The sequence below is a fragment of the Mauremys mutica genome, chromosome 24 (genome assembly GCF_020497125.1).
Source record: "Mauremys mutica isolate MM-2020 ecotype Southern chromosome 24, ASM2049712v1, whole genome shotgun sequence".
Taxonomy (NCBI): Eukaryota; Metazoa; Chordata; order Testudines; family Geoemydidae; genus Mauremys; species Mauremys mutica.
In genome coordinates, this window is record NC_059095.1 from 16,057,483 (window position 1) to 16,084,544 (window position 27,062).

At 50.9% G+C, this 27,062-nt stretch overlaps 1 protein-coding gene across 4 annotated transcripts in view; it reads right to left on the minus strand.

Annotated features, from left to right (window-relative positions):
- Positions 1-1,126: 1,126 nt before the first annotated feature.
- The window catches only part of LOC123355889 (excitatory amino acid transporter 1-like), a 138,020-nt gene continuing 112,084 nt past the window's right edge, over positions 1,127-27,062 (minus strand). For 3 of the 4 annotated variants that reach the window (XM_044998732.1, XM_044998731.1, XM_044998729.1), the window contains 4 exons: positions 10,311-10,544; positions 7,777-7,971; positions 4,920-5,054; positions 1,911-2,424 (listed from right to left, as the gene is read on the minus strand). In XM_044998732.1, the coding sequence (XP_044854667.1) occupies positions 2,229-2,424; positions 4,920-5,054; positions 7,777-7,971; positions 10,311-10,544 (760 nt within the window). In that variant the 3' untranslated portion in view covers positions 1,911-2,228. Of the gene's footprint in view, positions 1,448-1,910; positions 2,425-4,919; positions 5,055-7,776; positions 7,972-10,310; positions 10,545-27,062 lie in introns of those variants that run through there. The other variant, XM_044998730.1, reaches the window with a different exon arrangement.

The following is a 27,062-nucleotide window of genomic DNA, read 5'->3' on the forward strand; positions in this document are numbered from 1 at the left end:
AATTCCTCGGGTTCGCCAGTTTCTACAGGCAATTTATTAAAGGATTCTCTAGCCTGGCGGCATGATTAATGATGCTCATGTAAAAGGGAGCCCCAGTTTGCCTGGTGCAGAGGCTCAGTCGGCCTTTGATCCACAGAAGTTCACCTCAGCACTCATCCTGATTCACCCAGATTCCATTAAACCATTTACAATTGAGGCCCACACCTCAGACTTTGCCATAGGTCAACATGCCCCCCACCTCTATTCCACCCTTGTGCCTTTTATTCTCAGAAGCTAACCCTGGCAGAAAAAAGCTATGATAGTCAGGACAAGGAGCTACTGGCTATCAAGGCAACTTTCAAGGAGTGGCATGACCTCCTAGAAGGAGCCTGATTTCCCATCCAAGTCCTGATGGGCCACAAGAACCCGGAGTACCTACAGACTGCTAGATGCTTTAACCAATGTCAATCAATTCTTTGTCTGTGTTCATGTGCCCACCTCTAGCAGCTTTTCAGATGAACAGAAGTCATTCAACCCCTTCCTGGTTCTGCCAGCCTGGCCCATATTCACAGGTAATGATATTTTGTCCCAAACTAAAGCAGGGCCACCCAGAGGATTCCGGGGACCTGGAGTCTTCGATGGCAGGGGGCCCCTGCTTCGGCAGTAATTTGGTGGCAGGGGGTCCTTCCGCTCCGGAACCCTCTGCCGTACTGCCCCAAAGACCCGCAGCAGGGACCCCCTGCCGCCGAATTACCGCCAAAGTGGGACCCGCCGCCAAAGTGCAGCCGGGTCTTCGGTGGTAATTTGGCAGTGGGGCGCCCCCACCACGGGTGTTTGGGGCACTTCAGCGGCAGGTCCTGGAATGGAAGGACCCCCCGCCGCCGAACTACCGCCGAAGACCCAGCTGCACTTTGGCGGCGGGTCCCACTTCGGCGGTAATGCGGCGGCGGGGGGTCCTTCTGCCCCGGAGTGGAAGGACCCTCCCACCAGCGAAGACCAGGAGCGGAAGAAGCTCCGGGGGCCCGGGCCCGTAAGAGTTTTCCGGGGCCCCCAGAGTGAGTGAAGGACCCCGCTCCAGGGGCTCCGAAAAACTCTCGTGGGGGCCCCTGAGGGCCCGGGGCAAATTGCCCCACTTGCCCCCCCGGGCGGCCCTGAACTAAAGAGTAAAAGAAAAGTCAGAATGTCCATACTGTCCACAGTCTCCCAGCCCCGTGAAAGCCATGCAGCCCCGAGAGCTGCCTGTAACAAAGTAGCCAGGATACTGCATGAGACAGGCCCTCAGGAACCCCAGGCTGCTGTGATGTCACTGCTGCTATTCTGATATAAATATAGTTGCCACTTGAGAAGTTGGGGAGTTCTTCTGGGGGCTCCTCACTGATTCCTTGTGTGCCCCTTGCTAACATAAACCGGGTTCCCAGTGGTGTTCCTCAGACCCGTGGAGCTTGACCAGCTGTTTGACTCTGCATCTCTGCAAGAGGACAAGCCATTAAGAATTTTGTGACAATGCTTCTATGCAGCCACAGTGACAATCAAATCACTAATCTAGCTCCAGTTATTGGTTGGGTAGTGCTTTAGCTGAGAACCAGGGGAGTTGCTAGGCCAACTCTACCTTTGATTGTAACATACTCAGGTCCGATTCCTGGATCACACTAGAAACTAGAAAGCCAGGACTTCACAAGAAAAATGCTGCTGTATAGTGACAGGGACGTACCATGGAAGCAACCAGATCCTAGTTGGTTACTGCAAAATACCAACTAATTCTGGGAGCCAGTTGCTGCCTATTGTCTTGGTTCTTAACCCTTCACATGCCAAGCGTACAAAGAAAGGCAGATAAAAATGTGAAGAAAGATGCTAATGAAACACATGGTGCCTCAGACAATGTCTAGAAATGGGAGACAGAGGCTGCTCCAGCTTTCTGCCTCAACGTGCAGAGGAGAAACAGTTACTAATCTAAATACTATCATCCTCCCACTCCTAGTCTAGTCCAGGGTGGGGCCACAAAGCCAGGATCTCTCAGTCCTGCTTCTCTAATAGGAGGGTCACAATGAACATCCAACTCTCTAGGTGAGGAAAGGGTTAAGTCTTTGTTTTCTCTGTAGCTTAGGTTTAAAAGAGGCTGCGTGGGGAAATGGGGGGGGGGGAGGAGAGTTTGCTTCTGCTTGGCTCTTTCTCCATCCCCCCGCTGCTGAGAGGTTTGTCTTCCAGTCCTGACCTTTTTAAAGGCTCAATCTGAACCCTGCTACCTGGCGTCACATGATTGTCTCGCTGCTGCGGTGCTTGTGGGTGTTCGCCTGGTAGATCAGGTGGTAGGGCTTCTCATTCTCCTCAATCACAGAATTCCCAAGCTCACTGTCCTGTGCATCCAGCTCATGCCGAGACAGGTGCTCCACAATCCCGGCTCCCAGGGAGTCCCCTAGCACATTGGTGGTGGTTCTCAGACGGTCCCTGGAAAACAGCAGAGAAGAGTGACCAGGAAAAACAGGATGAGTCTTTCAGGGAAATGTCATCACTGTTTGGTACCAGAGCAGGCTGAAAAATCTCTGAATTTCAACAAAAAAAGGGACACATTTTCCACAAACATTTTCAGGGAAATGTTCCCCTTTTTTCAAGCAGCTCTAGTGCCTGGTGCTTTAGACAAAGGATCAAAAAGAATTTTGTGCTGAAAATCTTTCTAAGGCAGATCTAGGCGACTGCGGAATGGCCCCCTTGACCTGGGATACCTGAAGTTTGACTCAGAGAAGTGATTTTAAACTGATTCCTTCTTATTCAACTGATCTGCTCCCTCCTCTCACTTACGCCCGACACTTCCCTGGAATGTCAATAGGACCAGTATAGTTCCACTGGTTTCAAAGGAATTGCTCTCGGTTTACAACTGGTGAGAGACGAAAATCAGGCTCTGTGTATCGCTCTCAGTTTTGCTGCCTTTAGTGTCTCAAATAAATTTTTTTCATTTGGCAGAGCCAGCTGGGCTGAGACAGAGTGAACTCTACTCTGGCATTGACAGGACTTCCCATCACTTCACACTTGTGCAATCCCGCTCCCAGCTCCGGGGCTGCACAGCTCTCCTGGAGGGGTAATTTGGCCTGCAGAACCTTTTCTACTGGTGATGGTGCATTGGAGCCTGACTCGCAGGGCCCAGGGCTGGCAACTGGCTTTGGATTTGGACTCACTGAAAGACAAACAAGGACACTCCCTTGCCAAGCTGTTTCTGAGCAGAACTGTGCTTTAAAACGAGCCTCAACAAAACCAACCAACCAAACTGCCCCCACCAAGAGTTTGACATAATCTGATTAAAAATCATTTCCCACCAAATTGCTCTGGTTTCTTTGCTGGTCGCTGTTATGTCATCATTCTACTACTTATTTACACACACACAAAAAGGTCATTGTGATATAGTCAAGGTGGCCACACACAAAACACACCTGACACAAAACCACGGAGTGAGGAATGAAGCCACTGACTGGTACACTCCCTCTACACCCACTGGCACACATATGACTGCCACATCTTCTCCAGAATCTTAATGCTGCCCTCAGGGACAGCAGCCGCCTACCCCACGTGCACTGTTGCCAGTAGGACCTGTTTCTTCACCTTGAGCTTCCACAGCTCACCAGAGTATACGAAGGTTTACTCCTCCAGTTCGGTTGACTGTGGGAGGCACATCTAGGCAGAAGTCATTTGTCCTTGAACTTGCTCTGCTCACTTGTAATTCTTATGACCCCAAACAAACCCCCTTCTTGGCCTCTGTGTTGGTGACGATCAGATTGTCCCTGCTAATGCTGGTGGGTACCTGTGTGTGCTCTACGATTACACATTATATATAATGCCCAGCTATCCTAGCATCAGTTTGGGAATGAAAGGGATGAAAACTGATTCTTGACAAGCAGAGGCCCAACTGGTGGATCAAGCCTGTGTCATGTTCTGACTTGACTACACTTTGCTATAGAGACGACACTCTGTATGTTACACATGTTGAAAAATGTGGGGGTAGAAGGCTGAAATCCTTTTGGGGACATTTAAGGCTGCGCCATGTGGCGTATGGTAATTGTGGTAGTGAAAAGGTGTGTGTCTGTGGATGGAGTAGAGGGCACATACTGCTAGGTGCTTTAACTTTTCATTTCCTTGCCTTTGTGGTTTATCAGGTAACTTGCATGTGTGGCAGCTGGAACAGCTTCCCAACAGAGGGGTTTGTGTGCAAATTGCCTCGGATTTGGAATGTTTAAGCACCTGCATGACATGAGTGGGCCTAGCATTGTGTGAGGGCAGGGGTTTAGAGGGGACAGGGAGGGGTGCTGGGAGCCTACTCTGCTCAGTAACCTGGCTGCTCTGAGCATGGTCACTGGTGCCTGGAGTCTCTGGGATATGTGCTGAGGAGCCCTGGCTGGACCTCACATGTACAGGAGTAGATTGCAAGCCTAGTGATACAAGGTGGTCCTAGAGACTTCACTGTGCTGCTCGGAACAAGAATCATAGAATCTCAGGGTTGGAAGGGACCTCAGGAGGTCATCTAGTCCAACCCCCTGCTCAAAGCAGGACCAAACCCAACTAAATCATCCCAGCCAGGGCTTTGTCAAGCCTGACCTTCAAAAAACCTCTAAGGAAGGAGATTCCACCACCTCCCTAGGTAACCCATTCCAGTTCTTCACCACCCTACTAGTGAAAAAGTTTTTCCTAATGTCCAACCTAAACCTCCCCCTCTGCAACTTGAGACCATTACTCCTTGTTCTGTCATCTTCTACCACTGAGAACAGTCTAGATCCATCCTCTTTGGAACCCCCTTTAGGTAGTTGAAAGCAGCTATCAAATCCCCCCTCATTCTTCTCTTCTGCAGGCTAAACAATCTCAGTTCCCAAGGGCTGAGTACAGCAAACTCCCATGCGCAGCAGGGAGGAACCGGCTCTGCAGCTGGAGCAGTGCTTGCCACTGTGCAGGGAACTTACAGAAACCAGTCCACCGCAATGATTAGTGTGATGTCCTCGGTTGGCAGCCCCACCGATGTCAGCACAATCATCATGGTCACCAGGCCTGCCTGGGGGATGCCTGCCGCTCCAATGCTGGCTGCAGTGGCAGTGATGCTGTGGAGGACAGGAAAGCACAGTGATCAACAGGAGAAAGAAAGGTGTAGGCCATGCCCTGCAAAGGGGCAGGTGTGCATTTAATCAGTGCCCACTTCTGCTCCCACTGAAGCCACCGAGATCTTTGTCTGTGGCATCAATGGAGCAGGTTCAAGCCCCAGATTTGGTTCCACACTTATTTTTCTTTTATTCTATTTTTTAATTGCACACACACAAAAAACTATATTAAAATGTTAAGGTTGCAAAGTCACACACTGGCAGATCTTTGGTGGCCTGTGCAAGCCTAGCGCTGCCCCCTTGTGTCTAGGCATTATGGTACATTCCTTAATTCCATAACCACACAGTATGTTTCCACAGGATTGCACCTCATTCAGTGCAAAGGATGGACAATGCTCAGTGAAGGAGGCAGCTTGTTCAGTATTCCTCAGTCAGTGTGTAGTCCCTGCCTTATTTACTGCCACCATCCAAACCCTGCACTGCATGTGTGGTGAGGAGTCTGTAAGTACTTCTATGGGAAGAAAATATATAATACTAGAGGGTTCTTCAACCTAGTGGACAAAGGTAGAAAAAAATCCAATGGCTGGAAGTTGCAGCTAGATATATTCAAACTGGAAATAAGGAACAATTTTTAATAATGAGAACAACTTACCAAGGAACATAGTGGATTAGCTGTTACTTGCAGTCTTTAATCAAGATTGGACATCTTTCTAAATTAAAAGATCTGCTCTAGTTCTCCCAGAAGCTATGGCTAGAGTTATGGAGGAGGTCAGAACTGACGATCAAACTGGACCCCTCTGACCTTATGTCCATGAATCAGTAAGATTAAAGAGCTCTCTGCTATCAGAAATCTTCTCACCGGGTAGGAACATAAAGACTGTGATCAAGTCACCTCGATAAGCTAAATATATTGAGCTTCTTTATGCTCTCACTGCAAAGTAGGTTCTCCAGACCTTGAATCATTCTTGTAACTCTGCTCTGAGCCCTCTCCAATTTTTCAACATCCTTTTTGAGGCATGGAGGCCAGAACTGGACACAGTATCCAGTAAAGGTTTCATTGAGAACATAAGAACGGCCATACTGGGTCAGACCAAAAGTAGGGTGGATGACGCACAAGCCTGCCCAGCCCCAGAGTGCCAGGAAGGCAGGTGGGCAGCCCCCCAGCCCTGGTTGGAGCACAGGGGGACTGGAGGAGCCGCACGCTGCGCGGCAGTGAACAGGAGGGGAGAGGGCCTGGGCAGGGCGGAGCGTCGGCAGGTCCACGCATGGCAGTTTGGGGAAGCACAGCCTCCCCAGCCTATGGGATGCATGGGCTGGATGAAATTAAGCAACGGGCCGGATCTGGCCCACAGGCCATAGGTTCCCCACCCCTGTTCTATGGCATGGAGCAACCACATGGTACAGAGTTCAAACTCCACAAAGTGCAGGACTGCTCAGATCCTGGTGCTATTTCATCCCTTTCTACAAACAAGAGCCATAGCACAATCCAGCCTAGTCCCTGGTTTGGGGTAAAGAACCCTCCTGCAAACTTTGAGAGAGGCAGGAGTTCTCCTCTACTCAGCACTGGTGAGGCCTCATCTGGAGTACTGTGTCCAGTTTTGGGCCCCACACTACAAGAAGGATGTGGATAAATTGGAGAGAGTCCAGCGGAGGGCAACAAAAATGATTAGGGGGCTGGAGCACATGACTTATGAGGAGAGGCTGAGGGAACTGGGATTGTTTAGTCTGCAGAAGAGAAGAATGAGGGGGGATTTGATAGCTGCTTTCAACTACCTGAAAGGGGGTTCCAAAGAGGATGGATCTAGACTGTTCTCAGTGGTAGAAGATGACAGAACAAGGAGTAATGGTCTCAAGTTGCAGAGGGGGAGGTTTAGGTTGGACATTAGGAAAAACTTTTTCACTAGTAGGGTGGTGAAGCACTGGAATGGGTTACCTAGAGAGGTGGTGGAATCTCCTTCCTTAGAGGTTTTTAAGGTCAGGCTTGACAAAGCCCTGGCTGGGATGATTTAGTTGGGTTTGGTCCTGCTTTGAGCAGGGGGTTGGACTAGATGACCTCCTGAGGTCCCTTCCAACCCTGAGATTCTATGATTCTATGATTCTCCTATGCGCCGATCTAGTCCAGCGCCGGTTCACAGAGCCAGTGTCACCCAAAGAGGCAGGTAGTGCGAGTAATAAATTCAGTGTATCACAAAGGTGCTCAAATCCCATCAGCCGCAGTTTCAACAGCTCTCTGGCCTCGATCACCAAGCAGGTGCCTGCCATCCCCATGGGCAGTGACTGGTCAGGCATGCAGCACAGTGCACACTTGCAGTGGCCATGAACCTAGGCTGCTTCCTGCATCCATACTCTGGTCTACTGTGTCCCAGCAGCAGCATGTGCCCTCCCCTGCACTCACCCATTTCAAAGGGAGATTTCAGGGCTCTGAGGGATGGGACAGCAAGCTCCTCCCCTCTGCTCATCTCCAGACAATCAGGGCACCTCACTACTATAGGGACTGCATTAGGAACATGGTGGAGATGGACAGAATGGAGAAAGGGATGAGGTGGGTGGGGTCTCTGTGGTGAGGCCCTCTCTAGGCTGAATTTGTTGTTTCCCCCTCGTCTCAGTCCCTTTTGGAAGCAGAACAGGTGCCTGATCCCTTTGGGGTCAGCCGTCAAGCCCTGCCCCTGGGAGTCCCCCAATGCCAGACTCCCTCTCAGCAGCACAGGTTCTCGGGTCCAGTCACCTGATTGTGATGATTTGCCCGAAGTCAAGCTCGTAGTTGTTGACTTGTGCGATGAAGATGGCTGCCAGGGCCTCGTATAGAGCTGTGCCATCCATGTTAATGGTTGCGCCTACGGGCAGAACGAACCTGGTGATGCGTCTGTCCACCCCGTTGTTTTCTTCCAAGCACCTGAATGTAACGGGGAGCGTGGCCGAGCTGAAAGGAAACCCCAAACACCATGAAAGAGCCACACCCAACCTCTGCACTAGGGAGCGGGCCCTGGCCGGAGGCGCCCCACTCCCTCAGCAATAGGCCCTGAAGGCTACTGGAGCCTATGCTGGGGGAAGGACCAAGGGCTTGGCCCCTGGCATGATGCCTCCAAGAACCTCTGTATTGTAGAGTGAGGCACAAAAGTGGAAAGGGACTTGCCGAAGGTGACATGCAGAGTTAAGCTCAGAGCCAAGAGCAGAACCCAGATTTCTTGACTCCCAGAGCTCTAACCACTAAACCATGCTGCCTTCCTCTAGGAAATAGCAAAAGCCATGCACTCCAGCATGCTTGGCCCTTCCCTGGTTTGTTATTATCCCACAGCCCTGCTTTCTTGCCCTGTAAGATGTAGAGGGGGAGGTCAGAAGTGGCTGCTGGGATGGGGTGCAGGCTGAGTGGGTCTCTTGATGGTATAGTGCACTTTGCAGCTGCCTGAGAGTGTCAGGACTCCCAGCTCTGCTGCTGGCTGGGAGTGACGGTATCAGGCCAGGAGCGGGCCTAGCAGCGGGTTCCACAGAAAGCTGTTTGTTCTGCAGGAGGGTGGCGCCATCCTGAGCGTCTTTGCACCAGTCTTAGACAAGGGTCTTGAGGACCTTCTCCCCAATCACTGAGAAAGACTAGACAGCCTTGTCTGAGTGTATATATATGAGGGTGTGAGAGCACATGTGAGAGCGTGTGTGTGAGTGTGTGTATGAGAGCATGTGTGAGTGCATGAGTGTGTGTGTGAATGTATGTGAGTGTGTATGCATGAGAACATATGCGAGTGTGAGAACATGTGTGAGTGCATGTGTGTGAGCATGTGTGTGAGAGCACGTGAGTGTGCATGTGTGAGTGTGTGAGAGTGTGTGTGTGTTTGTGAGAGCATGTGTGAGTGCATATGTGTGAGAGTATGTATGAGTGTGAGTGCATGCATGTGAGCATGTGAGTGAAAGCGTGTGAGTGTGCATGTGAGTGCGTGAAAGCGAATGAGAGTGCGTGAGCATGTGTGTGAGTGCATGTACGTGAGGGCGTGTGTATGTGAGCGTTTGTGTGTTACTGCGTGTCTGTGTGTGTGTGAGCACATGTAAGTGTGTGCATGAGTGGCATGCTGAGCAGTCTCCCCCAGGCCAGGCCAGTGCTATGTGAGTTTGGGCCCAGAGCTCAGGTGTGCAGTCTGGGGCCAACAGCTAAGTCGCCACCACTCTCCTTCCCAGACAGGTACGTAAGCCCCCTTAGAGGGCTGGGACATTCACTAATGCACATAGATGGAGGCAGCCTGCCCTCATGATCACAGCCCCAATCCAAGGCCCAAGGAAGGCCATGGGACTTTGCTGGGCTTGGGCTTGGGTTCTAGGGCAAGAAGCTGGGACTCCCACACCATGGCCTGGTGGTGGCAAGAGTTCAGCACCCACTGAAAATAACGAGAGCTTCTGAGCATGTGTCCCATGAGGTCTAATTAGCTCCCCAGCCCTCCCTCACGGGTAGAGTTGCCAACTTTCTAATTGCACAAAACCGAACACTCTTGCCATGCGCCTGCCCCGCCCCTCCCCCGAGGGCCTGCCCATTCTGAGGCACTGCCCCCCACTCAATCCAGCCCCCCTTCCTCCATTGCTCACTCTCCCTCACCCTCACTCACTTTCACTGGGCTGGGGCAAGGAGTTGGACTGTGGGAGGAGGTATGAGCTCTGGGCTGGGGGTGTGGGCTCAGGGTGTGGGAGGGGGCTCTGGGCTGGGTAGGGGTGTAGGAGGGGGTGTGGGGTGCAGACTCCAGGAGGGAGGGTGTGGGAGAGGGTTCCGAGCTGGGGCAGAGGGTTCAGGCTCCAGCTGGGCAGCACTTACCTCAGATGGCTCCCAGTCAGTGGCGCAGTGGGGCTAAGGCAGGCTCCCTGCCTGCCATGGCTCCATGCTGCTCCCAGAAGCGGCCAGCATATCTGGCCCCTACGCGGAAGTGAAGCCAGGCGGCTCTGCACAGTATGCGCTGCCCGCATCCACAGGCGCCGCCCCTGCAGCTCCCATTGGTGTGGTTCCTGGCCAACAGGAGCTGCGGAGCTGGTGCTCGGGGCAAGGGCAGTGCACCCTGTGCCTAGGGGGTGCAGGGACATGCCGGCTGCTTCTGGGAGCTGCGCGGAGCCTGCCTTAGCCCCGCTGTGCCATCGACCGGATTTTTAACACCCCAGGCTGCAATGCTGACTGGAGTCACCAGGGTCCCTTTTCGACCAGGAATTCCGGTTGAAAACTGGATGCCTGGCAACCCTACCCACGGGCTGCAGTCCCCCTGCCCAGCGCAGTCTGCCTGGGAAGCAGCATACCTTGAAGAGGTGCCCAGTGCTGTGATGAGGGCCTGCAGAAGACCTGCGATGAACACCCATGGGTTCTTGTGGGTGACGATGAAGTACAGCAGCGGCAGGACACACAGGGAGTGTATGAGCAGCCCCACGATGACGGTGAGCGTGTACATTCCCAGCTGGCCCCCCATCACGGCTAAGTCGTCCATCTCCAGAATCTTGCCAGCGATTAAGAACAGGATCCCGACTGGGGCATACCTGTCACAGGACACAGGGACGAGGGCTTAGAACTCCAGACTCGCACATAATTCCTTCGGCTCCCCCGCACTGGACAGAGTCACAGGAGGTTGGGGCACCCAAAGACACAGGCCACTCACGGAGTTGCCAGATAGGGCTATGGCTGCCCCCTCCTGGAAGTTGCAGGGAGAGCAGAGAGTTGCCTGTGGATTCAAATGACCAAGCAATGTCTGTTTGTCTGTCAGTGGCCTCAGTTCCCTGCAGACTCCACAGGCTGGGGCACTGGGTGGGATTGCTGCTCCACTGAAATCCACCCCTCCCTGATGGCAGGGGCCTCTGTATGACAGGCTCCCCAAATCCTTTTCTGTCCCCTCCCAGCCAGGCCCCTCCACCCTGAAAGTAGCATTAACTCGGGGCGAGGTGCAGGGAGGCACATCATGGAAACACTGGCTACGCAGATATTTTCATGTAAACACTTCTTGAAATATCAGTGGGACTCAGAGGAGCAAATGTTACTAGCGATGCTGAACTTGGGTCCAAGCAGAGAAGTAAAAGGAGGGAATGGTCAGGAAACTTTTTGTCTGCATTATGTTTGCATCACCCCTTACATCCTCTCCTGTGTCGGGACCTGCCCTCTCTGCTGCTCCATTCCCATCTCACCCCACAGTGCTTCCTAGCTAGGGCTCCCAGCCCCGATCCCATCCCGCGAGCACAGAGCTCCCAGGTCCCATCCCATCCTGACAGTGCAGGGCTCCCATCTTATGAGTGCAGGTCTCCTGGCTCCCATCCCATCCCGCGAGTGCTGGGCTCCCGGATCCAATCCTGTGAGCGCAGGGTTCCCAGCCCCAATCCCATCCCATGAGCGCAGGGCTCCTGGTTCCCATTCCATCCCACAAGCGCAGGGCTCTCGGCTCCCGTCCTGTGAGCACAGGGTGCCCAGCTCCCATCCCATCCCGTGGGCACAGGGCTCCCGGCTCCGATCCCATCCCACGAACGCAGGGCTCCCAGCTCTGATCCCATCCCATGAGCGCAGGTCTCCCGGTTCCCATCCCATCCCATCCCACGGGAGCAAGATTCCTGAGTCCCATCTGAACCCTTGAGCACGGGGCTCCTGGCTCCCATCCCGCGGGCGCAGGGCTCCCGGTTCCCATCCCATCCCGTGGGTGCAGGATTCCTGACTCCCATCTGAACCCTTGAGCGCGGGGCTCCAGGCTCCCATCCCACGGGTGCAGGGCTCCCGGCTCTGATGCATCCTGTGAATGCAGGACTGCCTGCCAGCGGGAGGCGCCCTACTCCTGAGATGGAGGAGATCACAGGAAGGTGAAGTTAGGGAAAGATATTAGACAAAAGAGAACCATGGCTCCATGGACACACCCTTCAGGTTCTCAGGGTCCCTCTCAGGACTCCTGGCTCCCCCTCAGAGCTCAGACTGTGGCTTTGAGGCTTACACTTATGGCTCACACTCATGGCTCAGGGCTCACCCCAGGGACTCCCATTCAAGCGTTCACATTCAAGAGGCTCAGGGCTAACACTCAGCCATGTGGGAAGTTTGTAAAAGTTCAGGCATCTTGCTTTCCTCTGCCTCTCCTGGCGTCAGCGTGAAAGCACATTCCCAGCAAGAGGCAGCAGTTAGGACTCCCTGGAGGAAGCCTGTCCTTGGGAGATTTTGACGTGATTTGGATAATGTGCCATAGTTTTAGGGGCTTGTCTGCCCCAATGCCCCTTGGCAGCTCCCTTCACCATAGCTCTCCCTGACTCACCCTGGCCCTTGCATAGTAGAAATCTCCTGCAACTCAGGTTGCAGTCATTGAATGTGCCCTTTCCTTCAGCTGGGCATGCATGAAAGCAAAGCATTTCGAAGCCAAATTACTTTGATGTCAGTGATCAGAGGAGGGAGTTATTGGTTCTAGCCCTGCATGAGCCAGGAACAGGAAGAACGGGCTCCTCACAAGTTCCATGCACTAGCTTGACTCGGTGTGTTCCTGTTTAAGGAGGTGGCTCAGTGTTGCAGGTGCTTCAAGGAGCTTTCCCTTCTGAATCACTATGATGGTCCCAATGCAGTGGACAAGTGGCCATTTCCCAACAAACACCATCACACAAAATAGTCTCAGCAGAGAGACCAGGCCTGCCAGTCCAGCACATTCCATTAATCCATGGGAAAGGGAAAACCCCACAATCCACCTGTGAAAGGAAACACTGTGCTCTTAATGCTTCCATGCAAAGCCGTCACAGCATTGAACAGATGGTCAAACTGAGCCACACAGAGGTTATGTGATTTGCCCAGCATCACAGTGACCCGGTTGCTGAGAGGAAGATAAGAACCAGTCCTGACTCCAGAGTTGGCTTAGAGCAACATTTTTGGTGGGTCCATGAGTTTGGGGTCCTGAATTTTGTAGGACAGTCCTGCCTCCTTCAATCTCCATTCTTCAACAGTCTGAGGGTCCCTTCCCCACAAAATACCCACTAGCCGAGCTGCCCTGAGCTAGGAGCCAGGAGTTCAAGGCTCAGAATCTCCTGTCAATGCTGTCACCTATTCATAGCTTCCAAGACCAGAAGAGACCATTGTGATCATCTAGTCTGATTTCCTGTAGAGCACAGGCCAGAGAACAGCCCCAGGAGAACTCCTAGAGCAGACCCCTTAGAAAAAACCCAATCTTGATTTTAAAATTGTTTATGATAGAGAATCCACCACGCCCCATAGTAAATTGTTCCAATGGTTAACTACTCTCACCATTACAAATGTGTGCCCTATTTTCAATCTGAATGGGGATATCGTCAATGTTCAGCCATTGGATAGTGTTAGACCTTCTGTGCTCTACTAAAAAGCCCATTATCAAATATTTGTTCCCTGTGTAGGTATTTAGAGTGTAATCAAGTTGCCCCGTAACCTTTTCTTTGTTATAATAGACTGAGCTCCTTGAGCCTATCACTACAAGGCAGGTTTTCTTATCCATTAATCATTCTAATGACACGGGATTCCAGCAGCAGTCACACCTGGGCCAATACAGAGGTAAAATAACCTCTCTACTTCTACTCAAGATTCCCCTTGCTTATGCACCTAAGGATTGCATTAGACCTTTTGAGCACAGCGTCACACTGGGAGCTCATGTTCAGCTGACTGTCCACCTCTACCATGACCCTTTTTCAGAGTCACTGCTTCCCAGGATAGTGTTCTCCATCCTGGAAGAATGGCCTCCATTCTTTGTTTCCAGATGTACACATACACATTTTGCTGTATTAAAAGTATATTTTGCTTGCACCCAGCTTCCCAAGCAATCCAGATCTGATCTCCTCAGTATTTACCACTCCCCCAATTTTTGTGTCATTTGCAAATTTTATCATTGATGATTTTATATCTTCTTTCAGGTTATTGATAAGAATGTTAAGTAGCGTAGGGCCAAGAACTGATCCCTGTGGACCCCCACTAGAAACGCACCTACTCGATGATTCCCCATTTACAATGACATTTTGAGACCCATCAGTTTTTAATCCATTTAATGTGTACTGTGTTCATTTTATAACTATCTCGATTTTTAATAAAAATGTCTTTTGTTATCCAATATGGCCTCTTCCTTGATTGAGGGATTGTGGCTTTTGGGGCAACTAGGGCTATGTTTACACTAGCACTTTTGTCAGTAAAACTTTGAGTCAGGGGTATGAAAAAAACACCCCCTGCAGACATAAGTTTCACAGACAAAAGCGCCGGTGTGGGCAGTGCTATGTTGGTGGGAGCCACTCTCCTGCTGACAGAGCTACTGCTGTTCGTTGGGGTGGTTTAATTATGCCGGTGGGAGAGCAGTCACATGGGAGACCTTACAGCGGTGCCGCTGCAGCGTTAGGGCTCTGCCCCTGTAAGGTCTGTAGTGTAGACATAGCCTGGTAAAGTGGTCTTAATTCACAGACATTCACTTTGTTCTGATTCAATTCTTCCTCCCATCTGACTTGGCTCATAATTGTTTTCAGCTTTGTGAAACTGGCCCTTTTAAAACACCAAGTATTGATATCACTGGTCTGAACTCTATTCTGTTTGCACATTATAAATGTGGTAAGTCATGATCACTTGTGCCTAAGCTTCCATTCATTTTTAGTTCTGTGCTCAGTTCTTCTTTAGCTGTCAAGACAGTCTAATATAGACTTCCCCCATGTTGGATGCATCACTTTTTGAGTTCACAGCCCTTTTCACTGAGCAAGGCTTCACACCCTCGCCTTAGGGAGACCGGTATCATCCCCCCATTTTACAGCTAACAGAACTCCTGGCAATTAGGAACAGATGCCAGATGTCTAATATCCAGATCCAAGATTCAGTCACTCATCCTTTCAATTAGAGTCTGCTGAACCTATGCACTTGGCTCTCTTGGCTGTAACAACTGCTCTAACCACTCCTGTCCCAGGCTCAGAAACAGAACCCAGGAGTCCTGATACCCAACATTCTACTGCTGTGTGGCAAGCAATGTATTATCCACTGATAAAACATGTGTCACACACCCCTCTATTGGCTGATCCATGTGGAGGATAACTGCCTACTACTGCTACCAGCAACACTTTTAGCTCAAGGGGCAAATATATATTAAGTGCCCCAGAACTTCGTTAATGCAGAGTTAAAGTTGCCCAATGATGCTTCCTGCCCTTCCAGAATGTGGACAGTGGCTAAACCTAAACCTCTGAAAATCAGAAAATACAAAGTTAAGATACATGCCAACCCTGCAATGCAGCCTTAACTGTGGCCACTGCCAGAGCTGGTAACAGCCACTGGGAATGGGTTAAAGGTTAACAAACTACCAAGGGAAGTGGTGGACTCTTCACCTCTTGATCTCCTCAAATCCAGACTGGACACCATTCTGGAGGGTGCCATAGTCAATCACAAATTATTAGTCTCAGTACAGGAGTATCTGGATAAAAAGGCCGGGGCATTGACACGGGGTGATCTAGATTGTTTGGGAAGCTGGGCACAGGCAAACAATACACATTTTTTAAGTACCTACACGGGAACAGAAATTTGATACCAGAGGGCTCTTCACTCTAGCAGAGAAAGGTCTAACATGACCCAATGGCTGGAAGCTGAAGCCAGATAAATTCAGACTAGCAATAAGGCACACATCTTTAATAGTGAGGGTAATTAACCATTGGAACAACTTAACGAGGGTTGTGGCATGATCTTAACTTTGTATTTCCTAGTTTTCAGAGGTTTCTGTTTAGTCTTTCTCCACAATCTGAAAGGACATGGGGCACTGCTGGCCAATCGTAACACTGCATTAAGGTTTTTGAGCATTTAATTTCTTTGCTTTTAAAAAAAAGACAGTTACTCACCTTTGTAACTGTTGTTCTTCGAGATGTGTTGCTCATATCCATTCCAATTAGGTATGCGTGCACCACGTGCACGTTTGTCGGAAGATTTTTACCCTAGCAACACTCGGTGAGTCGGCTGAGGTGCCCCCTGGAGTGGCGCCGCCATGGCACCAGATATATGCCCCTGCCGACCCATCGCCCCCTCAGTTCCTTCTTGACGGCTACTCCGACAGAGGGGAAGGAGGGCGGGTTTGGAATGGATATGAGCAACACATCTCGAAGAACAACAGTTACAAAGGTGAGTAACTGTCTTTTCTTCTTCGACTGCTTGCTCATATCGATTCCGATTAGGTGACTCCCAAGCCTTACGTAGGCGGTGGGGTCAGCGTGAGATGTCGCGGAGTGAAGGACCACTGAACCAAATGCCACATCCTCTCTGGACTGCTGCGCTAATGCATAGTGGGAAGCAAAGGTGTGCATGGATGACCAAGTTGCTGCCCTACAGATCTCCTGGATGGGTACATGGGCCAGAAAGGCGGCGGACGAAGCTTGAGCCCGAGTGGAATGGGCGGTGAGGTGGCTAGTTGAAACATGAGCCAAGTCATAGCATGCACAGATGCATGACGTGACCCAAGATGAAATTCGCTGCAAGGAGACTGGTAGGCCCTTCATCCAGTCTGCCACTGCTATGAACAGCTGGGGCATCTTTCTAAAAGGCTTTGTTCGCTCGATGTAAAAGGCGAGAGCCCTACGAACATCTAGAGAATGCAGCTGTTGCTCTCGTCATGAAGTGTGCGGCTTCAGAAAGAAGACCGGGAGGAAGATGTCTTGGTTGATATGGAAGGCAGACACCACCTTAGGGAGGAAGGCGGGGTGTGGTCGCAGCTGTACCTTGTCCTTATGGAACACCGTATACAGTGGGTCCGCTGTGAGGGCCCGAAGTTCCGACACGCGCCTCGCCGATGTAATAGCGATGAGGAAAGCTGTCTTCCAGGAAAGGTACAGAAGTGAGCAGGTGGCCATCGGCTCAAAGGGGGCACCCAGGAGCCTGGATAGGACCAGACTGAGGTCCCACGTAGGGGCCGGATGACGAACTTGCGGGTACAAACGCTCCAAACCCTTGAGGAACCTGCTGACCATAGGATTAGAGAAGACTGAGCGCCCGTTCTTGCCAGGGTGGAAGGCTGAAATTGCTGCTAGGTGTACCTTGATGGATGAGACCACTAGGCCGTGCTGCTTCAGGGACCAGAGATACTCTAGGATGGTAGGAACTGGTATCTGCATGGGGACAACATAATACTGGGCACACCAGCAGGAAAAGCGCTTCCATTTGGCCTGGTATGTGGATCTAGTGGAGGGCTTTCTGCTACCCAAGAGTACTTGCTGCACTGAGCTGGAGCAATGCAGCTCGGACTGAGTTAACCATGCAGCATCCATGCTGTGAGATGGAAGGACTGTAGGTCTGGATGGCGTAGTCTGCCGTGTTCCTGAGTTATCAGGTCTGGCCACAGTGGTAGAGGAATTGGTTTGGTCACCGACAGGTCGAGGAGTGTGGTGTACCAATGCTGTCTGGGCCACGCTGGAGCAATCAGGATTAAGCGGGCTTTGTCCCTGCGTAGCTTGAGAAGGACCTTGTGGACCAGTGGGAACGGAGGAAAGGCATAGAGCAGGTGGTCTTTCCAAGTTATCAGGAATGTGTCTGACAGGGAGCCCGGGCAGCGTCCCTGGAGAGAGCAGAACACCTGGCACTTCCGATTGTCACGAGAGGTGAAGAGGTCTATGTGGGGAAACCCCCACTTCCGGAAAACAGAATGGATAACATCCGGGCGAATCGACCACTCGTGAGCTAGGAAGGACCTGCTGAGGTGATCTGCCAAGGTGTTCTGGACTCCTGGGAGAAACGACGCACCAGGTCAATTGGGTGGGCTATGCAAAATTCCCAGAGATGTATGGCTTCCTGACAAAGGAGGGAGAACTGCGCTCCACCTTGCTTGTTGATGTAAAACATGGCCGTTGTGTTGTCCGTGAAGACTGTGACACAACGGCCCTGCAGGTGTTTGCGGAATACCTGACACGTGACCCGTACTGCTCTCAGTTCCCTTATGTTGATGTGTAGGGTTATTTCCTGTGCAGATCAAAGACCTTGTGTGCGAAATCCTGCAAGGTGAGCACCCTAGCCCAGAGATGACACGTCCGTAGTCAGGGCTAGCGAAGGCTGTGGGGCATGGAATGGCATCCCCCCGCACACCAGGGTGGGGTTCAGCCACCAACCCAGAGAGGCTAAGACCTCCGTCGGCACAGTGAGAATTGTGTCCAAGCTGTCTCGGCCAGGACGGTACACTGACAAGATCTAGGTCTGAAGTGGACGGAGGCGTAGTCTGGCATGTCTGGTCACGAAAGTGCAAAAGGCCATGTGGCCCAGAAGACCGAGGCACGTGCATGCTGTCGAGGTCGGGAAGCTTCTGAGGCCCTGAATAATGGCCATCATGGCCTGAAAGCAGGCCTGGTACGCATGCCCTGGCGAGACTGAAGTCTATTCTCTGTGTAGGTTCCAGAGTGGACATTTCGGTGTTGAGCAGCAGGCCGAGTTGTTCGAACTCTCTCATGATGAAACGAACATGAGACTGCACCTGTGTCTCAGAGGAACCTCAAATGAGCCAGTCATCAAGGTATGGAAAGACTTCTATCCGACGTCGGCGAAGTGAGGCCGCTACGACAGCCATACATTTTGTGAAGACTCTTGGCGCTGTGGCCAGGCCAAAGGGAAGGACAGTAAATTGGAAATGATGCTGGCTGACCACAAAGCGAAGGAATCACCTGTGCGGCAGGTAAATCGCTATGTGGAAGTACGCGTCCTTCATATCGAGGGCGGCATACCAGTCTCCCAGATCCAGGGAAGGGATAATGGTTCCCAGGGATACCATGCGGAACTTCAACTTTACCATGAATTTGTTGAGCCTGCACAGGTCCAGGATGGGTCATACACCCCTTTGCCTTGGGGATTAGGAAGTAACAGGAGTAAAACCCCCTGCCCCTCAAGTCCTTTGGGACCTCTTCTATCGCTCCGATGGCCAGGAGCGCCTGTACCTCCTGTAAGAGGATTTGCTCATGAGAGGGGTCCCTGAAGAGGTACAGGGAGGGGGGGGGGCCGAAACAAACTGAAGATGGTATCCAGTTTCCACCGTGCGGAGGACCCAACGATCTGAGGTTATGTGGGACTACGCAGGGAGGAAATAGGAGAGACGGTTGCAGAAAGGCGGGAAAGGATCCAGCAAGGAAACTGGTGCGCCGTCCTCGAGCGCACCTTCAAAAGTTTTGTTTGGACCCCGCTGATGGCTTTGGGGCTTTGATTCTGGCCTGCTTGAGGACCAGACTGTCTCCTGCTATTACCTTGGCCACACCTTCTGGTGAAGTCTTGCCGTGGCCAAGGATTAGGGTAGGTGCGCTGAGGCTGGGGCCAGAAGGGTCTGCGTTGCATCACTGGGGTATGCATGCCCGGTGTGCGTATGATGGCCCGGTTGTCCTTCAGGCTCTGAAGCCTAGGGTCCGTTTTGTCAGAGAACAGCCCTTGGCCATTAAAGGGCAGGTCTTGGATAGTCTGTTGCAGCTCCGGTGGAAGGCCGGATACTTGCAGGCATGAGATGTGGCGCATGGCCACGCACAAGGCTAGAGTTCTAGCTGCCGAGTCCACTGCATCTAAAGACGCCTGCAGGGATATCCTTGCCACTTTCTTCCCTTCCTCGAACAAGGCCGCAAACTCTTGCCTGGACTCCTGGAGGACCAACTCTTTGAATTTTCCCATCGAGGTCCAGGTGTTATAACAGCTCAGGAGAGCTTGCTGGTTAGCTATCCTGAGCTGTAGACCACCAGCTGAATAAATCTTGTGCTGAATAAATCCAGGCACCTAGCGTCCTTGGACTTAGGAGCAGGCGCTTGCTGGCCATGTCACTCTCTCTTGTTCACCGACTGCACCATAAGGGAGCAAGGGTGAGGGTGAACATAGAGATATTCGTAGCCCTTGGAAGGCACCATATATTTCCTCTCCACCCCTCTGGCTGTGGGAGGAATAGATGCTGGGGACTGCCAGATCGTATCGGCATTAGCCTGGATGGTCCTAATGAAAGGCAGGGCGACACGTGTGGGTGCATCTGCCGATAAAATGTCAAAAAATGTCGGGGGGAGGGATAGCTCAGTGGTTTGAGCATTGGCCTGCTAAACCCAGGGTTGTGAGTTCAATCCTTGAGGGGGCCACTTAGGGATCTGGGGCAAAAATTGGTCCTGCTAGTGAAGGCAGGGGGCTGGACTCAATGACCTTTCAAGGTCCCTTCCAGTTCTAGGAGATTGGTATATCTCCAATTATTGGTATAACCACTGGATCTTCCACCTCCTCCACCTGGAGGTTCATGTTTTGTGCCACCCTGCGCAGGAGATCTTGGTGAGCCCGAAGATCTATAGGCGGTGGCCCAGAAGAGGACATGCCTGCCACTGCTTCATCAAGCGAGGAGGAAGAGGAAACCCCGAGGACCAGTGGATCCTGGGGAAGTTCTGGTTGTGGAGGGTCTTGGTGTCCGAGGTCCACTAAGGTGGTGGCCTGGGCTTGGTCTGGCGGAATAACAGCCGCATCCGAGTCTACTGGGGGAGGGCAGCTTACAGTGGCCTCAGGCATCCAATGGTCCAAATGAGCTGACTGAGAGGCACCTGAGGGGGTGCCTTGGGCTTGGTGGTATGCCCAAGGTATCCAGAAGGACCATTGTGGTGGTCCCTAATCAGGGTCTTGACCTTCATATTGGCCTTGACTAGCACCCTTGGAGTCACGGCCCTGGGTGTGGTAGCCACTCCCCGCCTGGGGGGACGATGAATTCGGTCGTGAAGGCCAAGGAGGGGCCAAATGCCCATGCGACATTGCACTGTCCCGCTCTGTCAGTTCATGCCTTGGAGCTGGAGACCGGTGCCGGGATCTTCGGCGGTACCGCGATCGGGATCGGGACTGACAGTCATAACGGTACCGGGAGGCCGATCTAGATCTCAATGAAGATCTACGGTGTCGGGATCGGCTGCGAGGCGACCAGTGCTGGGACTTGTGCCTGGACCCGGATCAGTACTGATCATACCAGGAGGGAGACCTGCGTGAATGGAGCGGTGCCGCAAATACGACCAGCGCCGAGATGGAGATCGGTGCCAGGACTGCAAGCGGTGCCAGGTCCAGGACCGTCAGCAGGATTGGGACCGCGACCTGGACCAGGACCGAGATCAGTGCCTGGCTGTCACACTCAGCGAGGAAGGTTGCGTCAAGGCAGATTTGCCTATAGATTGGATAGCCTGCACCAGCGGTGCCGGGGGCTGAGGCGCCTGAGCTCCATCAGTGCGATCAGGTTGCGAGCAGTGAAGAAGGTCTCCGGAGTGGACAGCAGGCAGAGCTCAACCACGGTGTGCACCGGGGAGGTTGTGTGCACCGGACTCAACGGCCCTTGTGAAGCCGGAATCGACGGTGCCGAAGTTGGCGGTGCCGGAGCTGGAGTCTTAGTGGGATGGTCCGGTCTGGGCTGTTGCTCCAATGGCGGCACAGGCATTGCCGGAGCAGCAGGTGGTTTGTGCTGCTTCTTAAGCCACGGAGACAGCGAACGATGCCGCGACTGTACCGGTTGGTGTAGACTGCCGGTGCCGAGATTCTTTGCCGGAGCCGGGTCGTTCCGGTGCCGGAGGAGCACTTCAGACTGACGGCATCTGTTCTGTGTGCGGTACCAAAGGTGCCGGGCTAAGTGCCGCTTCCATTAGGAGCCGTTTCAAATGAAAGTCCCACTCCTCCTTTGTTCGAGGCTTGAAAGCCTTACAGATGTGACACTTGTCTGGTTGATGGGATTCCCCCAGGCACTTCAAGCAGGAGTCGTGGGGGTCTCCCATTGGCATCGGCTTGAGGCACGCCGAGCAAGGTTTGAAGCCCGGTGACCTGGGCATGGGCCCTGGTACCGGGGAGGAGGCAAGGGGATGAACCCCGCTCCCTCCAAGTACTATCTACAATATATATACACAACTTACTATTAACTAAACTATAACTGCTAAAATTATTAAAACTATTAACAACTACTATCTACAGAACAACGAGTAAAGCTAGGGAGGTGGAGATCAGCTATGCTGCGCTCCACAGTTCCAACGACTGTCACAGGCGGTAAGAAGGAACTGAGGGGGCACTGGGTCGGCAGGGGCATATATCCGGCACCATGGCGGCGCCACTCCAGGGGGAGCCTCAGCCGACCCTCCAAGTGTTGCTAGGGTAAAAATCTTCCGACGAAGATTTTTAGCCTGCAGAAGAGAAGAATGAGGGGGGATTTGATAGCTGCTTTCAACTACCTGAAAGGGGGTTCCAAAGAGGATGGATCTAGACTGTTCTCAGTGGTAGAAGATGACAGAACAAGGAGTAATGGTCTCAAGTTGCAGAGGGGGAGGTTTAGGCTGGATATTAGGAAAAACTTTTTCACTAGTAGGGTGGTGAAGAACTGGAATGGGTTACCTAGGGAGGTGGTGGAATCTCCTTCCTTAGAGGTTTTTAAGGTCATGCTTGACAAAGCCCTGGCTGGGATGATTTAGTTGGGTTTGGTCCTGCTTTGAGCAGGGGGTTGGACTAGATGACCTCCTGAGGTCCCTTCCAACCCTGAGATTCTATGATTCTATGAACGTGCACGCGGCGCGCGCACATTTAATTGGAATCGATATGAGCAACACATCTCGAAGAAGAAGAATATTCTCTCTGCACCCCCATGTACTCCCGCCCTCTTCACTGTCTCTGGCTCCTTGGCAATGATTATCCTGGCCACAGAATACGCTGCTCCATATTAGTCCCTTCACTGCCACTGTATCGCCTCCTGTATCTGCCTCTCCAGCACACCCTGCTTTGCCCTCCTTTCCATAGAGAGGCAGGTGTCAGCACAGGACCCACATTGAGGAGCTGTGGGTGCAGGGGTGAGGATGCAGCAGCAGTGCAGGGACTAGCATGGAGTCAGTGGGGACTTTTTTTGAAGGGGTGGATAAACTTGGGGGGGAATGTATGAGAGAGTTTTGGAATACTGACAAAACCTAACCAGCATCCCCTTCTGCACAGCTCTGATCCCCTCCTTTTCTCCCCACTCTTCCATGCACTGTTCTAATACCCTGACAGCTCCAAAACCCCATATTCCCTGCAATTGTTCAGACTCCCTCCCACTGCTCTGATGCCGCTCCATATCCAACATTCTCTGCCCATTGCAATCTGACATCCCCTGCTGCTCTGAGCCCACCCACTGCTCCGGACACTACACACCAGCGCCACTCTCCTTCTCACCACTTCATGCCCTGGTAAGCTTGGAGGGCCTATGAGAAAGGAGGAAAGAAGCTGGGGGAAGAGGGTGGGGGGGCTGAGAGGAGCACATGAACCAGCTGGAGGCAGAAGATTGGAGATGCAGAGTCCCTGCCCCAAATCTGATCCTAGAGTTTGGGGAAGAGGCTCGGCACATCAATGTGCAGCACAGGTGGCTGAGAGGTGTGAAGTGGCCCATTCATCCAAAGAAATGTTCTTGGAGACTAGCTGGAGCAGCCAGGAGGACATTAAGCTAGCAACACAAGAGGAGGATACTAAGAAGGCAAATGTGGTACAAACTCAAATGCAGTATGCTGGGAATAAATTGAACTGATGTGGCAAAGAATGAGAAGAGAAGAAATTTTTCAGTTGTTTTAATGCCAAAGCTAAGAGTCTGGGTACCAAGCAAGAGGAATTGGAAATTCTCATTGATAGAGAAGAAATTCGATATGATTGGTATTATTGAAACTTGGTGGGACAATTCACATGACTGGAATGTTAAAATCACTGCTTATAACCTGTTTAGGAAGATCTCAGTGGTCAAAAGATGTCATTACCTGTGTTAGAGGTATCGACAACTCAGACCCAAGGATCTTGTATGCATATGGATCAAAGTGCTATTAGCAAAGCCCAGACCACTGAATCAGAGAACAGCATGAGTTACTTCTGTCTGTAATGTGTGTTCAGAAAAATTGTGTTGTTATGAGGGACTTCAGTCTGGGAGACATATACTGGAGGTTGCATTCAGCCAGAAGTAAAACATTGTTAGAGTTCTTAAAAATATAGATAATTTTCTAACACAAAAGGTATTGCATCCAACATGAAGGAATGCTATACTGGATACAGATTAATTAATCACAGGGCTGGGAGCTGGGGATTGTCTAATGACCAGTGATCATGACCCAGTTACATTCAATATGGGTAAACAGAGGACAGGCCCAGCCAGTAATATACATACTTCAAAGGGCCTAATTCCCCAACACTGAGGAAAACGTCTGAGCAAAATTGACTGCGAGGAAAAATGTAGATAGAACAATGTGGATTACAATGGTGAGTTCTCCAAGAAGTGTTAATTAGATGCCCCAAAGCCACAATTCCACACGAAAGAGGACAACTTTGGCCGCCGAAGTGCCCCGAAGACCCGCAGCGGGGGCCCCCGCCACCGAATTGCCGCTGAAGACCCAGCACTTCGGCGGTGGGTCCTGGGGTGGAAGGACCCCCCGCCACGGGTCTTCGGGGCACTTCAGCGGCGGGTCCCGGGGCGGAAGGACTCCCCGCTGCCGAATTGCCACCGAAGACCTGGAGTGGAAGAAGCTCCAGGGGCCCGGGCCCCACGAGAGTTTTCCGGGGCCCCCGGAGCGAGTGAAGGACCCCACTCCAGGAGCCCCAAAAAACTCTCGTGGGGGCCCCTGCAGGGCCTGGGGCAAATTGCCCCATTTGCCCCCCTCCCCCCCCGGGCGGCCCTGAAAAGGCCATCCATGGTTCAATGGGGAAGTGAAGACAGCAATTAGAAATAGAAAAGCATAATATAACAACTGGAAAAAAGGGGAATAGATAAATACAACAAAGAGTAGAAAATTAATAAGAAAAGTAAAGACATCAGGATAAAATCCATGGCTGGCAGGGCTAAGGACAATCAGTGGGGCCACTGGACAATTGAGGTGCTAAAGGAGCACTGAAGAAAGATAAGGCCATTGCGGAGACGATAAATGAATTCTTTGTATCGGTCTTCACTGCTGAAGATGGTAGGGAGATTCCCACACCTGAGCCATTCTTATTAGGTGATATATCTGAGGAACTGTGGCAGATTGCAGTGTCAGTAGAGAAGGTTTTGGATCAAATTGTTAAATTAACCAGTAATAAGTTACCAGGTCCAGATGGTATTCACCCAAGAGTTCTGAAGGAACTCAAATGTGAAATTGCAGAACTCTAGTATGTAACCTATTGCTTAAATCAGGCTCTGTACCAGATGTCTGGAGGGTAGCTAATTTGACGCATTTTTTAAAAAGGCTCCAGGGGTGCTCCTGACAAATACAGGCTGGTAAACCTAACTTCAGTACCAGGCAAATTAGTTGAAACTACAGTAAAGGACGGAATTATCAGACACATAAAGTAACACAATTTGTTGAGCAAGAGTCAACATGGAACCAACAAGGAACCAATCCCTGTAACAAACCTCATTGCCTACTCTGTCCCCATATCCACTCTAGCGACACTATCAAAGGACCCAACCACATCAGCCACACCATCAAGGGCTCATTCACCTACATGTCTACTAATGTTATATAGGCCATCATATGCCAGCAATGCCCTTCTACCATGTACATTGGCCAAAACGGACAGTCCCTATGTAAAAGAATAAATCGACACAAATCGGACATCAGGAATGGAAACATACAAAAGCCTGTAGGAGAACACTTCAATCTCCCTGGACATTCTATAACAGATTTAAAAGTAGCTATACTTGAACAAAAAAACTTCAGAAACAGACTTCAAAGAGAAACTGAAGAACTACAATTCATTTGCAAATTTAACACCATTAATTTGGGCTTGAATAGGGACTGGGAGTGGCTGGCTCATTACAAAAGCAGCTTTGCCTCTCTTGGAATTGACACCTCCTCATCTATTATTGGGAGTGGACCACATCCACCCTGATCGAATTGGCCCTGCTAACACTGGTTCTCCACTTGTGAGGTAACTCCCTTCTCTTCATGTGTCATTATATAATGCCTGCATCTGTAACTTTCACTGCATGCATCTGAAGAAGTGAGATTTTTTACCCACCAAAGCTTATGCCCAAATAAATCTGGTTTCAGAGTAGCAGCCGTGTTAATCTGTATCCTCAAAAAAAACAGGAGTACTTGTGGCACCTTAAAGACTAACAAATTTATTTTAGCATGAGCTTTAGTGATGCATCCGAAGAAGTGAGCTTTAGCTCACAAAAGCTCATGCTAAAATAAATTTGTTAGTCTTTAAGGTGCCACAAGTACTCCAAATAAATCTGTTAGTCTTTAAGGTGCCACCGGACTCCTTGTTGTTTTTGTGGATACAGACTAACACAGCTACCCCCAATACTTGACAACATGGTTTTTGTAAAGGGAAATTGTGCCTCATCAATCTATGGGAATTGTTTGAGGGAGTCAACAAGCATGTGGACAAGGGTGATCCAGTGCACAGAGTGCACTTAGACTTTCAGAAAGCCTTTGACAAGGTTCCTCCCCAAAGTTCTTAAACAGAGTAAGCTGTCATGGAGTAAGAAGGAAGGTTCTCTCATGGATCAATAACTGGTTAAAAGAGAGGAAACAAAGGATAGGAATATATGGTTTTCAGAATGAAGAGGTAAATAGCAGTGTGCCCCATGAATCTGTACTGAGACCAGAGTTGTTCAACATATTCATAATTGATCTGGAAAAGGGGGTAAACAGGGAAGTGGCAAAATTTGCAGACAATACAAAATTACTCAAAATAGTTAAGCCCAAAGGTGACTGTGAAGAGTTACAAAGGGATCTCACAAAACTGGGTGATTGGGTAACAAAATGGCAGATAAAATCAATGTTGATAAATGCAAAGTGATGCACATTGGAAAACCTAATCCCAACTATACATATAAAATTATGGGGTCTAAATTAGCTGTTACCGCTCAAGAAAGAGATCTAGGAGTCATCGTGGATAGTTCTCTGAAAACATCCACTCAATATGCAGTAGCAGTCAAAAAATCTAACAGAATGTTAGGAACTACTAGGAAAGGGATAGATAATAAGACAGAAAATATCACAATGCCACTATACAAATCCATGATAGGTCATCACCTTGAATGCAGTTTTGGTTGCCCCATTTCAAAAAAGATATATTGGAATTGGAAAAGATACACAGAAGGGCAACAAAAATGATTAAGGGCTGGAACAACTTCCATATGAGGAGAG